Source organism: Lissotriton helveticus, chromosome 8 (assembly GCF_964261635.1).
Source record: "Lissotriton helveticus chromosome 8, aLisHel1.1, whole genome shotgun sequence".
Classification (NCBI taxonomy): Eukaryota; Metazoa; Chordata; class Amphibia; order Caudata; family Salamandridae; genus Lissotriton; species Lissotriton helveticus.
This window is the reverse complement of record NC_136069.1, coordinates 476,616,209-476,632,188: the sequence shown is the minus strand read 5'-3', so window position 1 is coordinate 476,632,188 and position 15,980 is coordinate 476,616,209. Positions and strand designations below refer to the sequence as shown.

The window sequence follows — 15,980 nt, the reverse complement described above, 5'->3', positions numbered from 1 at the left end:
CCCACGTTTATAATGATTTATAATCTTCCCCCCTTGGGGGCAGACACCCCATTTGTGACATACCCTGTGACATAGCCTGTTGTAATGTGTGTTGTTTTTGTTTCTTCTAATGTGTATTGTTTTTTTTTCTCTTTAGATTGTTGCAGTGTGCGGTTCTGTTACTGGTGGTTCTGTTGTTCTGCTGTTTCTGTAGTTGCATGTGTTTGGTAAGAGACCTTTTTTTTGTTCAATTGTAATGTAATTGTTTATTTTGCAAAGTGTGTAGTAATACGAGTATGTGTTGTTGCTGTTTGTTGTGATTGTAAAACATGTTTTGCATTTGTTTTTGATGTGTCCTTCTGTAGATGTAAGGTTTTTTTTTCTTCTTTCTAGTGGGATATCGTTGCCTATTTGCTGTGTCTTTGCAGAGTAGGTGCTGGTGAGTGTAGTTGTGTCTTGTAAGTGAATTGTATATTTTTTCTAAATATATTTTTGGGTGAAAAAGTCTTACATTTTTATCTTACTTTGCGCAGTGTTGGGGTTGTTGAGTTGTTTGTGCAGACTCCTTTATTTGTAAGGATAATGGTTAGCCGCCGGATTACTGCTCAGCAAGTTGTTGGAATGCTTTTTGATTCTTCCTCTGACCATGGTCCAGAGTCTGACTCTGATTCTGAGCCAGAGGTGGGAGGTGAAGATTCAGGTAGTGAGTTTTCTCTACACATGGCTTCATCTGATGATGAAGACACTTTGAGTGCTGATGAAGCTACTTTTGGTGTGGATGATGTGCCTGTGGTTGGGGAGGACATTGCTGTGTTTACAGTTTTGGAGGACATGGTTGTGCCTGTGGTTGCGGAGGACAGTGATGTGCCAATTGTGCGGCAAGAGACATCTGGGCTGCAGCCTGGGGCTGCTAGACTTCCAGTTGGTGTTGTGGGACAAGAGTTAGCTGGGCGGCGGCCTGCGGCTGCAAGACTTGACGATGAAAGTTCTGACCTCTGGGTTGCACCAGGCATGGTGCAGCCGGCATTGCCTGAATTTACTGGTGTTCCAGGGTGTAGGGTGAACACTGAAAACTTTTTGCCTATTGATTTTTTCAAGTTGTTTATGGATGATGTGTTTTTGGCAGAGATTGTAGAGCAGACTAATTTGTATGCTGAAATTTTTTTGAGGGTGAACAGTGCCAGCCTTAAGCCCCACGCTAGAGCTACCCGGTGGACTCCCACCCATTTGGAGGAGATGAAAAAGTTTTTGGGTTTAACTCTTTTGATGGGCTTGCTTAGGAAACCATCAATGGCTTCATATTGGTCTACTAGTCCCTTGATGGCAACAGCTATATTTCCGGCAGTCATGACTCGTGATAGGTATTTGCTTCTGCTGCGGATGATGCATTTTGTTGACAATAGTCTTGCTTTGCCACGAGATCACTCTGATTGTGACCGTCTTTTCAAGATTCGGCCGGTCATTGATCATTTGGTTGATCGATTTTCTGAGATCTTTTATCCTGGGAAAGAAATTGCAGTGGATGAGTCTTTGCTGTTGTTCAAGGGCCGCTTGGTATTTCGGCAATACATTCCTAGTAAGAGGGCACGCTATGGAATCAAACTGTATATGCTGTGTGACAGTGAGACTGGATATGTCTCTAATTTCAGGGTGTACACTGGTAAGGAATCCAGGATTAACCCCCCTGGTTGTCCGTCGACTTTTGGAGTGACTGAGAAAATTGTGTGGGAACTTGGTCGTGGATTTTTTAACAAAGGCCATCATTTGTATGTCGATAACTTCTACACTGGTGTGCGGTTGTTCAGGGAATTGGCCCAAGTGGACACTGTTGCTTGTGGCACAATCCGCTCAAACCGTAAAGGTTTCCCAAAAGAACTTGTTTGTCGAAAGCTTGCTCGGGGACAGTGCAGTGCTTTGCGTTGTGAGGAGCTTCTAGCTGTGAAGTTTACAGACAGGAGAGATGTCTACATGTTGACTACAATACATGATGAAAGCACTGAACCGCGGACTGTTTGGGGTCAGGTTGCAGAAGTGCGCAAACCTGTGTGCATACTGGACTACAATAAGTACATGGGTGGTGTTGACAGAGTTGATCAGAGGTTGGAACCGTATGCTGCTCTTCGTAAGGCTTACATTTGGTACAAGAAGTTGGCTATCCATCTTTTCCACTTGGCAACCTTTAATGCTTTTATTGTGTTCCAGAAATCTTGTCCCCAGTCAAAGTTGACTTTTGTAAAGTTTCAGGAGTCTGTAATAGGCAGCCTTGTTTTAGTGGAACAGGCAAGTGTTCCTAGATTTGGAGTGGTGGAGGATGTTGCCAGATTGAAAGATCGCCACTTTTCTGATCATATTCCTCCTACACCCTCAAAAGACTTTCCCAGTCGGAGATGTAGAGTCTGTTGGCGAAGAGGTTTGCGGAAGGAGGTTCGCATGTACTGCCCCGACTGCCCTTCAAACCCCGGGCTGTGTGTACCTGCTTGTTTTAGATTGTACCACACGCAAAAGAATTTTTGGGAGTATCAATGAGTGGTAAAGTGAACTGGTTGGTCTTTATTCTGTAATAGTTATTGTTCAGTTTCAAAGTTTGTATTTGTGTAGTCTTTTTAGATTTAGTTGTCGAGTTAGTAGATTTGTATCAATTTGCAATTTGTTTTTGTTTCTCTTTTATTTTTAAAAAAAAACTAAAGTATGATGTTGGTTTGCGTGTAGTGTCCATTGTCTGACTGTGTGCATGGTTTGGCGCTTGCCTGGTGTTGTGTTTGGATTTGTCTTTGGCTGGTGGTGTTCGTGGAGTGGTGCTTGACTGGTGGTGTGTGTGGAGGGGCGCTTGGCTGGTGGTGTGCATGGAGTGGTACTTGGCTGTCTGTGCACGGAGTGGTGCTTGGCTGGCGGTGTGTGTGGAGTGGTGCTTGGCTGGCGGTGTGTGTGGAGTGGCGCTTGGCTGGACGGTGTGCGTGGAGTGGTACTTGGCTGTCTGTGCACGGAGTGGTGCTTGGCTGGTGTTGTGTTTGTGGAGTGGCGCTTGGCTGGTGGTGTGTGTGGAGGGGCGCTTGGCTGGTGGTGTGCATGGAGTGGTACTTGGCTGTCTGTGCACGGAGTGGTGCTTGGCTGGCGGTGTGTGTGGAGTGGTACTTGGCTGGTGGTGTGTGTGGAGGGGCGCTTGGCTGGTGGTGTGCATGGAGTGGTACTTGGCTGTCTGTGCACGGAGTGGTGCTTGGCTGGCGGTGTGTGTGGAGTGGTGCTTGGCTGGCTGTGTGTGTGGAGTGGCGCTTGGCTGGACGGTGTGCGTGGAGTGGTACTTGGCTGTCTGTGCACGGAGTGGTGCTTGGCTGGTGTTGTGTTTGTGGAGTGGCGCTTGGCTGGTGGTGTGTGTGGAGGGGCGCTTGGCTGGTGGTGTGCATGGAGTGGTACTTGGCTGTCTGTGCACGGAGTGGTGCTTGGCTGGGGTGTGTGTGGAGTGGCGCTTGGCTGGTGGTGTGCGTGGAGTGATGCTTGGCTGGTGTTGTGTGTGGAGTGGTACTTGGCTGTCGGTGTGCGCTGAGTGGTGTTTGGCTGGCGGTGTGCATGGTCTGGTGCTTGGATGGTGGTGTGGGTGGACTGGCACTCGGCAGGCGGTGTGTGAGTAGTTACTTTCTGTTGGTCACTACACACACTGCTAGTTGAGTGACACTCCACACAGTCCATCATTTTGTGTAGTTGCAGTGTCCGAAATGTGGGCGTGTGAAAGTGATGGGCCCTTGAATGGCGCTGTTTGCTGGTGTGAGTGTTGGAATGTGATGGGTCCGCGGCTGGCGGTGTGAATGTTTTGTATGTGTCACGCGTACGAAAGGTGTATGAATGGCCTGTAAAGAGGTTGGTGCCTTGACGTGGCTTTACAGCTCACGAGCTGTGAGTCCGTGGTTCAGTTTATCATACTTTCAATTATACACAGTGTATTTCATTTTTGTGAAATTACTTGCGTATACAATTGTATGTACTGAATCATCACTCACCCTCGTGCCAAATCCAACCAGTATGTGTGTGTGCTTGCGGATTAGATGGGTGTGCAGTAATAATTGTTTTTTTTCCTCTTTCTGCAGTAGGGTGTACCTTGCCCCTTATTGTGATTGTTGTTATGTGTTGCTTTTCCATTCGGATGGTGTCAATGGTCTGGTTTGTATCAGGTATGAAAGGTGCGTGAATGGCCTGTAAAACGGTTGGTGCCTTGTCGTGGCTTTACAGCTCACGAGTTGCGAGTCACTGGTTCAGTTTTTATGCATTTATTTATTGACAGAGCATTTCATTTTTTTGAAATATCTTGTTAATAAAATTTTATGTACTGAACCATCACTCGCCCTCGTGCCAAATCCAACCTGTATGTGTGTGTCTTTGAGGAATAGATAGCCGTGCTTGAATGTTTGACTTTTGAGTAACTCTGTTAAGGTGTGGTATCCTTTTACTCGGGAGAACTTGGGGAACGCAGGGTGGTAGGACTTTTTTGCCGGCACGGCGATCCCACGCCAAAATGTTTGGAAAAGTGCTATTTTTACCTATTTTTAAGGTTTGCAAAGAGTTCTGGGTAGGAAAACATTGGGGGACCCACACATGCCATACCTCCCTGGACTCTCCCGGGTGTCTAGTTTTCAGAACTGTTTGGGTTTGCTACTTTCCAAAGAATACCACCCAGCCCCGGGCCAAAAACTCAGGTGCCCCCCCCCCCCAAAATCAAAGTTATATTGCTTCAGGGTATTTTATATTTACCACCGTTAGATTTGGACCTTTTCCTGTTGCAGCCACTATGGCTACCCACGCAAGTGAGGTACCGTTTTTATCGGGAGACCTGGGGGAACGCTGGGTGGGAGGTAATTTGTGTGAGACCAGTGATGCCACGCTTTCCCAGACTACAACGTGTGAAAAAATTTATTTTTTTCTGCTAAAATTGAGGTTTGCAAGGGATTCTGGGTAAAGGAACGTTGGAGGATCCACGCAAGCCATGCCTCCTTGGAAGCCCCCGGGTGTCTACTTTTCAGAAATGTGTGGGTTTGGTAGGTTTCCATAGATGGCTGTCTCGCACGGGGCCAGAAACCCAGGTAACCCCTCTTGCAAAAGCTGGTGAATTTAACAATGGTGAAAATGTTAAGTCCACCAGCTTTTGCAAGAGGGGTTACCTGGGTTTTTGGCCCCGTGCGAGACAGCCATCTAGGGAAACCTACCAATCCCACACATTTCTGAAAAGTAGACACCCGGGGGCTTCCAAGGAGGTATGGCTTGCGTGGATCCTCCAACGTTCCTTTACCCAGAATCCCTTGCAAACCTCATTTTTTGCTTGGAAAAAATCCGTTTTTTCACACGTTTTAGTGTGGCAAAGCGTGGCATCACTGGGCTCACACAAATTACCTCCCACCCAGCGTTCCCCAAGGTCTCCCGATAAAAATGGTACCTCACTTGCGTGGGTAGGCACAGCGGCTGCTTTAGGAAAAGGCCCAATTCATACTGTGGAGACCAAAACATTACCTTTAGCCAAATAATCTTATTTTTTGAGGGGGTCACCTGAGCTTTTGGCCCGGGGCTTGGCAGGCATCTTTGGAAACTACCAAACCCAAACAGTTCTGAGAACTAGACACCCGGGGGAGTCCAGGGAGGTATGGCATGCGTGGGTCCCCCAATGTTTTCCTACCCAGAAACCCCTGCAAACCTGAAATTTTGGTCCAAAAACCCACTTTTCCATACTTTTTTGGGTGGGATCTCGCTGCCGGAACAAATGTCCTACCACCCAGCGTTTCCCTTGTTCTCCCGAGTAAAATGATACCTCACTTGTGTGGGTGGGCCAAAGGCATGTGACTCAGGCTGGGGTGCTTAATTTGTAAAACTTAAATATGACTAAAAACTACTTTTTTCAAAATTCATTTTTGGCGTGTTCTGCTTTGGGGCACTCACACAAGTGAGGTATCCTTTTACTCGGGAGAACAAGGGGAGTGCAGGGTGGTAGGACTTTTTTGCCGGCACGGCGATCCCACGCCAAAATGTTTGGAAAAGTGCTATTTTTACCTATTTTTAAGGTTTGCAAAGAGTTCTGGGTAGGAGAACATTGGGGGACCCACACATGCCATACCTCCCTGGACTCTCCCGGGTGTCTAGTTTTCAGAACTGTTTGGGTTTGCTACTTTGCAAAGAATACCACCGAGCCCCGGGCCACCAACTCAGATGCCCCCCCCCCCCCAAAATCAAGGTAGTTTTGCAATAAGGTAATGTAAATTCACCACCGTACGATTTGAACCGTTTCCTGTTGCAGCCACTATGTCTATCCACGCAAGTGAGGTACCATTTTTTTCGGGAGACCTGGGGGCACGCTGGGTGGGTGGAAATTTGTTGATCCACGCAGATTCCAGAACTTTCCACCACAGAAATGTGAGGAAAATGTGTTTTTTTGGTCAAATTTTTATGTTTGCAAGGGATTCTGGGTAACAAAACCTGGGGGTAGGCCGACGAGTCACCCCATCCTGAATTGCCCTGGGTGTCTAGTTTTCAAAAATGTATAGGTGTGCTAGGTTTCCCTAGGTGCTGGCAGAGCTACGGCGCAAAAACAAAAGGTAGTCTTTTTGTCCGAATCGTGCTAAATTTCACTGGGAAATTGAGGTGCGACCATGCTGCGTTTTGCGCTGTTTCATGTCGCAGCCACTATGCCTACCCACGCAAGTGAGGTACCATTTTTTTCGGGAGACCTGGGGGCACGCTGGGTGGGTGGAAATTTGTTGATCCACGCAGATTCCAGAACTTTCTACCACAGAAATGTGAGGAAAATGTGTTTTTTTGGTCACATTTTTATGTTTGCAAGGGATTCTGGGTAACAAAACCTGGGGGTAGGCAGACGAGTCACCCCATCCTGAATTGCCCTGGGTGTCTAGTTTTCAAAAATGTATAGGTTTGCTAGGTTTCCCTAGGTGCTGGCAGAGCTACGGCGCAAAAACAAAAGGTAGTCTTTTTGTCCGAATCGTGCTAAATTTCACTGGGAAATTGAGGTGCGACCATGCTGCGTTTTGCGCTGTTTCATGTCGCAGCCACTATGCCTACCCACGCAAGTGAGGTACCATTTTTTTCGGGAGACCTGGGGGCACGCTGGGTGGGTGGAAATTTGTTGATCCACGCAGATTCCAGAACTTTCCACCACAGAAATGTGAGGAAAATGTGTTTATTTTGTCAAAATCTTAGCTTTGCAAGGGATTCTGGGTAACAACACCTGGTGGTAGGCAGTCGAGTCACCCCATCCTGAATTCCCCTGGGTGTCTACTTTTCAAAAATGTATAGGTTTGCTAGGTTTCCCTAGGTGCCGGCAGAGCTAGGGTGCAAAAACTACAGGTAGGCACTTTGCCAAAAAAGGGTCAATTTGTAACTGCTAAATTTAGGTGTGACCTCGTTGCATTTTGCGCCGTTTCCTGTCGCAGGCACAAGGCCGACCCACACAAGTGAGGTACCGTTTTTATCGGGACACTTGGGGTAATTCAGATTTGTAAATCAACTGTTATTACCAATTGAGCTTTCATGCATTTCTCCCTTTCAATGAAAGACATTGTGTAAAAAAAAAATCTTTATGACCAATAATTCTCATGCTAGTATGAGTATTCCCAACTTTGAAAATGTGCAATTATATACTGTTTCTGAACTCTATAATTTGTACCCAATTCAGAAATACATAGGTGTCTTTCATACAGATTATTCCATGTATACATTTTCCAAGACAAAGTGCACTATACCCAGTAAATGAAAAAATACCATTGCAAGTTGCTGCTCAGTTTTTGGATCTGGGTTCGTCGGGTTCTTGGTGAAACTACAAGTCCTATATATCCCCACAACCAGGAAGGTCTAATGAATGTAACGGTATATTGCTTTCCAAGAGCTGTCAAAATTAGAAAAAGTTATAGGTGAAAACGTTGAGACAAAAGGCTGTTTTTTTCAACAAAATTTCAAATATTCCAATATCTAACTGTTAGTTTCTATAACGAAACCTTCATGGATTTAGACAAATGGCCCTTTCTGAATTCAGAATTTTGTTTACTTTTCGAAAATGTAAAGCTTTCCAGGATCCATTATTGCTTTCAAACTCATTTCTACCATTAACTGGAAGGAGGTGGAAAGCTCTAAAAATAGCAAAAATAGGCTATGTCCCAGAAAAATGCCAAAACCGAGTGAAAAATTTCGGTTCTCTGACAAAAGTCTGTCATTCCCTGAAAGCTGAGAAAATGGAGATTTCAGCCCCACAAACCCTTTTGTGATACCATTTTCAGGGAAAAACCCAGAGGCTTTCATTTGCAGCCCGTTTTTCCCATTTTTCTGAAAAAAACAAAAAAAAAATCACTATATTTTGGTTAATTTATGGGACCCCTCCAAGGGAATCCACAAACCCTGGGCGCCTTTAGAATCCACATGATGTTGGAAGAAAAGGACGCAAATTTGGCGCGGATACCTTATGTGGTCAAAAAGTTACAAGGGCCTAAGCGCGCACTACTCCAAAACGCCAAAAAAAGGCTTAGCACAGGAGGGGAAAAGGCCTAGCAGCGAAGGGGTTAAAAAAAGTAATTTAGAAAATAGCTTACAACTGCAAGAGCTGCAATTAATTAACAACTGTACGCACAAGAGCAGCTGTTAATATTTTTTTTTTAAGAAGGGAAGCGCATGAACATGCGTAAACACAAGCCCGAGGCAGACCCAAAAAGGAAATAGTGTGGACGAAGGAACATAAATTAAAACAAGACGGAATGGAAGGCAGAGGGGGGGGGAGGAGAAATGCGACACGGCGGGCAGGGGAGGGGGCCGAGTGGGGAGAGCGGCGAAAAAAAATTTGAACAAATGCGTGCGCCGGGAAACTGAGCCATGAATAATTAGGGGAGGAGAAGCCGAGAAGCCACAGAGCGCACGCTGGGCGAAACCCTTTGATGTGCTGTGCGGCGGCCGTTAAAAAAATGCAATGAGGAGGGAGGGAGGCTGATGTGCGTGCTTGTTTGATCACGTGATTCACGTGAACTTAAACAAAACCGCAGCGCAAGAAGCCCTTGGTTTCACGAGGATTTCGAGCACTTGAATTCTCGCTCCGCTCAATGCGCTTGCGCGCTTTGATAAGTCGCGAGACCTAAAAACCATAAACTGTATTTTAGAAAGAGCTCTTTTTCTACTGGACCAGGAAATGCACTGCATTAATTAACAGGGGGTACCTTTTTTTTTTTTTACAATACCCCCATCCTCATCTCTAGCCAATAATTTGGGCCAAAGGAAGTTCTCAACATGAGCCTCGAAGAGTGGCAGAATAAAAGTCAACTATGTGTTGAAAGATTATGTGCCCATGTGTTGTGAAGCATTCTGGAAATATTATTCCAATTAGTGAATCACAGTCAAACTTCCATTTTGAATACAAAGAAGACTTAAGTACAAGTCTATTCATCTGAGTCCACCGTCACAAAATCTCCCCGTTTGGGTGGAGGGGGGAGAGAATGTATTGTGTCCCAAGATGGACTCTTCTGGACACATTCAGCCTGTGATCTAGTTCTGGTGCTCATGCTGAGTGTATAGCACTAGGGCTTGTCATGGCAATCCTAAAGTGCTCTGTTAGGGAGTAGTGTGGTCGAGCACAGAGGAGTGCAAGACATTCGCAAATACACATAATGATTAATAAATGACACACTTGACTCAAGGAGATCCACACCAATTCATAAAAATAGCAAGTATATTTTTATATGTTTAGGCATCAGAGAAAAATCATTAGGTAAGAACGTTCTTAAATATAAATTCATTTTGTTTCAAAAAGTGTACACTGCCATTTTTGAGTTCTGCAATGTTATCCTATGGAAGGAAGAACACGTTCTGCAAACAGGTGTAGTACAGTGACTTACAAGATCAATCTCCAGGAGTTAAGGTGAGCAGTGGGCAAGGTCCAAGGCAGCACAAGCAGTATACCACCAGCGCCACAAGTGCGGCCAGGTGCAGGATGCAAACCAGCATCGGGAGCTGAATAGATTTCTATGGAGATCGGTCACTGCCAAAAGAGGCTGCAGGCTCTGGCTGGACGGTCAGTTGGGTCCAACCAATGGAAGGGGGAGGGGTGTTTCAAGTCTTGTGATGATCAGGTGTAGGGACACCTGGGGTCCACTTCTTCATGGCCCGGGGGTGACGCATTCTGAGGTGACTTTAGACATCTGGTTTTCTTACAAGGTCCAGTCACTGTTGGGGGGTCCATGAGGGATGAAACCACAATGGACTTTAGCTCTGGAGGGCTAGGACCTTGTTTACACAGTTGGCCCACTTCAATTCGGGAAGGGGAGACAGGTGCAGTGGTTGCTTCAAGTGTCGGGTTTTGGCAGTTTTGGAGCCTTAGAGTCTCTTGTTACGGAGTTCCTGCAGAGTGCAGGGGAACAGGTCTGCTGTTCACATACTTTACTTTACTTGTGGATTTATAGAGCGCAAACAAATCATCCCCAAGGGGATCTCTCGGCGCTTTGAGGAAAGGATAATTGTTGGACGAGCACATCTAAAACAGCCACATGAGGTCTTGGGTCTTTATCAAAGGCAGGTAGTCCTCTAGGGTTTCTGGAGTCAACAGCTGCAGATGACTTGACTTTGGCGCAGTTTTCTATGAGGGATGCAGAAAGGCCGGCAGGGTTGGTACCAGGTCAGCTGCTTCTTTTCGCCTCTTTGCTTTTGTGGCTCTTGGGTGTGCTCCCCCTCTCCCTCTCCCTCTCCCTCTCTCCCTCCTTAGGTCATCAGGATGTGCTTCTCTGGTGCCAGGGACTCCCCTAAATATGAATTAGGGGCTTTAGGGTAGGGTAGGAGTCAATGGGCTACTGACCCTTGGGGTCACTCTGCCCCCTATATGACCACTTCCTGTGGGAAGTGGGCATAAGCCGGTCCCAGCATTTCTAAGGTTACCATCACAAAGATGGCTACTACTGAAAAATCATGCCCACCACTTTGTAGACCACTTTAGGAATGGAATTAACCTACCCGACTAGCTAATTTTGCGACTGTCTAGGTACCAAAGGGCTCTGGGAAGGGGGGGGGGGAGACCACCTCTCCTGTGAGCAGTGCCGGATTTGCATTCCAAATCGACAGCTCTTTGAAGCTTTCTGGCCCAGGGAAGCTAATCAGCAGATAATCCTGTGGGTGAGGGGGTACTACACCCTGCTCCCGGAGAGGCTTTTGTTTTGGGACCTATTTTTTTTTCTTTTGTTAAGCCACTCTACAGAAAGCATCTTTCCTATCTGGCTCAGTAGTTTGTTTGCTGTTTTAGGCCATTCAGCTTGACTTAAAAGTCTCTCCTGTGAGCAGTCCCTGTTTACTGTATCCTCCCAAGTACTTGCTATCTGTAAACAGGACTTTAAATCTTGTTCATATTTCGCTTCATTTGCTGTGCATTCAAAGACAAAGGTCAAATGTCAGGCTTTGTATTTCGAAGGAACTTGGGGTTTACTTTTCTTTCGCAGAATTCAATGTGAGAGAATTTGTGTGACCATTCTGCTGACTACCCATGTGGGAGGTCGTTATCTTTTCTAGCATACAACAAAAATGAACTGTGCTGATATTTCAGAATACATCAGAAGGAGAACAGTAGAAATGAAGCACTTTTTTTTGCAATTCTGAAGTGTGGTGGAAACATATTTTAAATACAACCAAAATCAATATACTAGGTGATGCAATGTTCACACATTATCATGTGTGTGTAGTAAAACGATATGTCTGAGCAAATGTAATGGTCATTTGCAATTGGAAATGTGTTGCCCACAATAGCAGTGCACAATCACAGCATGCATACTCTACTCTAGGCCACTCCACTTTGCACTACTCCTCTCTATAATACTGTGCTCTACACTGCCACTCCACACCATGCCACTCCGCTCCGCTGTAAGACAGTATATGACAAAACTCACTACTCCACCCCACTCCAAGCTGGTAAAATCCACTCCACTCCACTCCACTCCACTCCAATCTACCCCCACTCCATCCCAATTTACCCCCACTCCAAGTACCCCAATCTACCCCACTACAATTACCCCAATCTACCCCACTCCAAGTACCCCAATCTACCCCACTCCAAGTACCCCAATCTACTTCTAACTCCTCCACTCTTCCTTAATTTACCCCATTCCAATCTACACCAATATACCTCAGTCCACTCTAACACAATCTACCAAAATCTACTCCAAACTACCCCAATTCACCGAAATCTACCCCACTCCATTCTACCCACCACATTCCACACCAATCTACCCCACTCCACTCTAAACCAATGTAACCCACACCACGATAGCCTGAAACCATCCTACCCACACCACGATGGCCTGAACCAACCTACCCCCCCCCCACACTACCCCAGTGTACCCCACTCCATGCTACTCCAATCTGCCCCATTCTACTCTACCCCACCCCATGCAACATCACTAATGGTAAGCCATGCTGAACAGGAGCCACACAGGTGTACAAAACGGCTAAAACTAATTGCCAAAGCCAATAGCTCTTGCACAGGAAAGACCTGCTGGCTTAACCAATGCTAGTTTCCTAATGTCACTGCATGAAAATGTAGTTCTGACTCCGAGCTATTATTAAATAATACCTTATCAGCTTTTTTGCAGGGAAAAGCCTTGCAGTAATACAGTTGCACAAACTGTGAGAAAAGGGGGTAGAGTATGGCTTGAAAACTGTGGTCCACCTTCTAATTCACTATGTCAAAGGGAGCTATGATTGCGCTTCAAAGAGAGGACGAGTTAAGTCAGGAAAACTGGCAACGGGTTAAAATAGCTCTCTATGATGAACATATATGGAAGGACTAGGTTTCTAAACTACTAAGCACTCAAGTCGATTATTTTAGTTCCGGTAATTTCACAGGAAACAGAAGATTGTTGTGCAATTACAAATAAGGATAGCATTACTTTACAGAAATAGCTTTTGAAAGGGGAAACGAGATACCATTCAGCTTACCGCTTGTCCAGTCTTCACCAGATAGTACAGTACAAGAAACAAGGGGTCCACTGGTGTTGCAAACATTAGTCGGCCATCTAGAACCACAAAAAAGCAAGTTATTCATGCAACTAACATGGTACCCAATCGAGCAAAAAAAAAAATCCAGAATCAAGCATGGCAAAATAACATTAATACGGATCAACAAGTTATATTTCAGCAATGAAAGTTCAAAAATTACATAATTACTCTAAACATGAACAGTTGTTCTCTTGAATATAACAGCTAATCCAAGATTTGGAACAATTATCCAGAACTTCTTACTGGAAAAGAACACACACACACGAACATACACACACAAACAAACACACACAAACAAACACACGTTTCCTGTCAGACATTAATTCTGCCAATATCATGTTTGTCAATATTTTTATCAATATCCTTACACCACAAAACAAAGTAATTAAAAAACAAAATACATACACATAGCATCACCAAAACTTTAGGGACATCTAGTACAGTTTAAAATGTTTTCAGTACAACATCCACACCTTAAGAGAGTTGTATAACGATTAGAAATAGAAATTACAAATAAACAGCACAGCAGTATCAGTTCCCAATTGGACTTGGTGACATATTTAGTCACGTTAGTGAAAAAGAAGCCCAAAATGTTGCTCATATTTACTAAACATTTCACAAGTACAGATTTTGTACAGTGGCCAGAATTATGCTCCGGATACTAAAGGCTGAATTCAGAATGAAACATGTAGCTCTTCAGATCTTGAGGAAACCCAAGATCCTTTGGTCATATTCGGCAAGCACTTTTTGTAGCTTAGATTTTGCATAAAGCTCTGATCATGACCGACTAAGAGTTCACATAAGCAGTGCAAAAAAATCAAGATGCACTCATAAAAATGTCACATGTTAATCCGTTTAAAATCACTGCATTTCGTAAAAATTGAAATCGAGCAGCAAAATCAACTTTCAAATTTAATTTACCATTTGGCTGCACCGAGGATGCGTTCAAGTCTTCCGTGGCGTGTCGGGGAGGTGCTTTCTGTCATCTCAATAAGCACATTGTTATGTTCCTTCATACTGATGTCCCTTCTGTCTAAAAAGTATTTGGTTGCTGATAGACCATCCCTATGATTAATACTTGTACACAAGGATTCAATATCCATGACAACAAGAAAATAACTAGGATGCCAAATAACTTTATCGATCGAGATTATGTTAAATCCTTCAATTTATTCTGATGGACTAACTTAAAGTGTAGGGCACCCGGATAACTAGAATCCGAATTTACAATAGCCCTGACATGTTGGAGAATAAAGTCCACATTTGTAAAGCGCACAATCACCCGTAAGGGTCTCTAGGCGCTGGGGGCCGTCGGGAAGATTAAGCGAGCTATTGCCCAGAGTCACATGGTGCTGGGCTAACCTGCCGCCAGAGCCGGGGATCGAACCGTGGTCCCCAGATTCCAGCGTCAGTCGCCCTGGCCGCGGCGCTACAGGTAATTTAGTACTCCCTATGTTTGCAAGACCGCAATACATTTTAAAATATATACCGCAAATTCAGTGCAACAGGTCAGGTATTCCATAATTTCAATTCTTTTGTCGCTGAAGCTGTCACATAATGAGTGATATTGCATGCGAACGTGCATGCACGGCAAGAAGTACATTTATGGAAACCCCTACAGACCAACCATGAACGTTTGGGCAACATTTTTGGACTACATTTAACAAGGGCGTCCCTCATAGAGGGCGCCCTCCTGAAAGTAATATCTGGTAATGCAGGCAGAATCGACCCCAAAGTCACGTCAGTAAGAACAATCGGCCACTGGGAGTAAAATATTTTGCGAATCTTATGTTCCTGTACACTAAAAGTAGTTATTCGACTTATCTGTCGTTTGTACTCAGTAATGCAATTGGAGGAAGCTCCCTCCAAAGAGGCAGTTGGTTCCTTAAATTTTAGTAATTCTTCTCTAGTATGCATATTGGCTTTTTCCAAGGCTATTTTAAGCCGAGACAGTTTGTAGCCTCTATTCAAAAACCCAGAGAGAGCCTCCTGCTGACAAGCATGTGTATCAGTGTCTAAACTACAAATACAGCAAATAAGCAAAATTTGCTGTATGAGATGTTCTTGATCAGATGACGGGGGTGGGAACTCTCTGCACGTAAAATAGAATTACCAGCAGTTTGTTTGCGATGTAGTTTGGTATGAACTCTGTTGTTATCAATATACACTAAAGTGTCAAGAAATTCCACACTTATGTCACTGATATCTGCAGTGAATTTCTAATTCAAATCATTTTGGTTGATGGTATTAACAAATTCAAGGGCCATTTCTTGTGATCCATCCCAGATTAAACATACATCGTCAACATAACGCCAGTAATAAACAACATGTTGGTACAGGTCTGCATTATTGGCCATGAGGACACGCTCCTCCCACCAGCCCACATGGAGACATGAGTAGCTGGGGGAAAAACATGCCCCCATGGCCACCCCTCTAAGTTGCTGGTATATTACCTGATCAAAAGACAAGCAGTTATTAAACAAACACATTTCTGTCATCTCAATAAGCATATTGTTATGTTCCTATACACTGATGTCCCTTCTGTCTAAAAAGTATTTGGTTGCTGATAGACCATCCCTATGATTAATACTTGTATACAAGGATTCAATATTCATGACAACAAGAAAATAACTAGGATGCCAAATAACTTTATCGATCTTGCTCAGAAAGTCCGTAGTGTCCCTAATATAGGATGGTGAAGATGTAACATGGGGTTGAAGAAAATAGTCCACGTACTTTGTGTGAGAAGTTGGCCTGATATATGATGTTCACTAGTTCTAGTGACCACCTTGTATCAGTCCAAACAACCCTTATGGCGATTGGTTGTAAGTCAATCTTATAGACCAGCTATCCTAATGGTAGCATGGACAAAGCAGTCTTAGGCTAAACTCTTTTGGCATGTGAAGCCAGCTGTTTTACCACAATATAACCCCTTGAATACCAGATGAAAGGACACCACACAGGTTGTTATGAAAATAAACAATATATTTATTAATAACAAA

At 44.5% G+C, this 15,980-nt stretch overlaps 1 protein-coding gene across 2 annotated transcripts in view; it reads right to left on the bottom strand.

Annotated features, from left to right (window-relative positions):
* Positions 1-15,980, bottom strand: part of RNASEH2B (ribonuclease H2 subunit B) — a 300,760-nt gene that overhangs the window by 176,669 nt on the left and 108,111 nt on the right. For both annotated transcript variants that reach the window (XM_078657377.1, XM_078657376.1), the window contains one exon: positions 12,919-12,995. In XM_078657377.1, the coding sequence (XP_078513503.1) occupies positions 12,919-12,995 (77 nt within the window). The remainder of the gene's footprint in view (positions 1-12,918; positions 12,996-15,980) is intronic.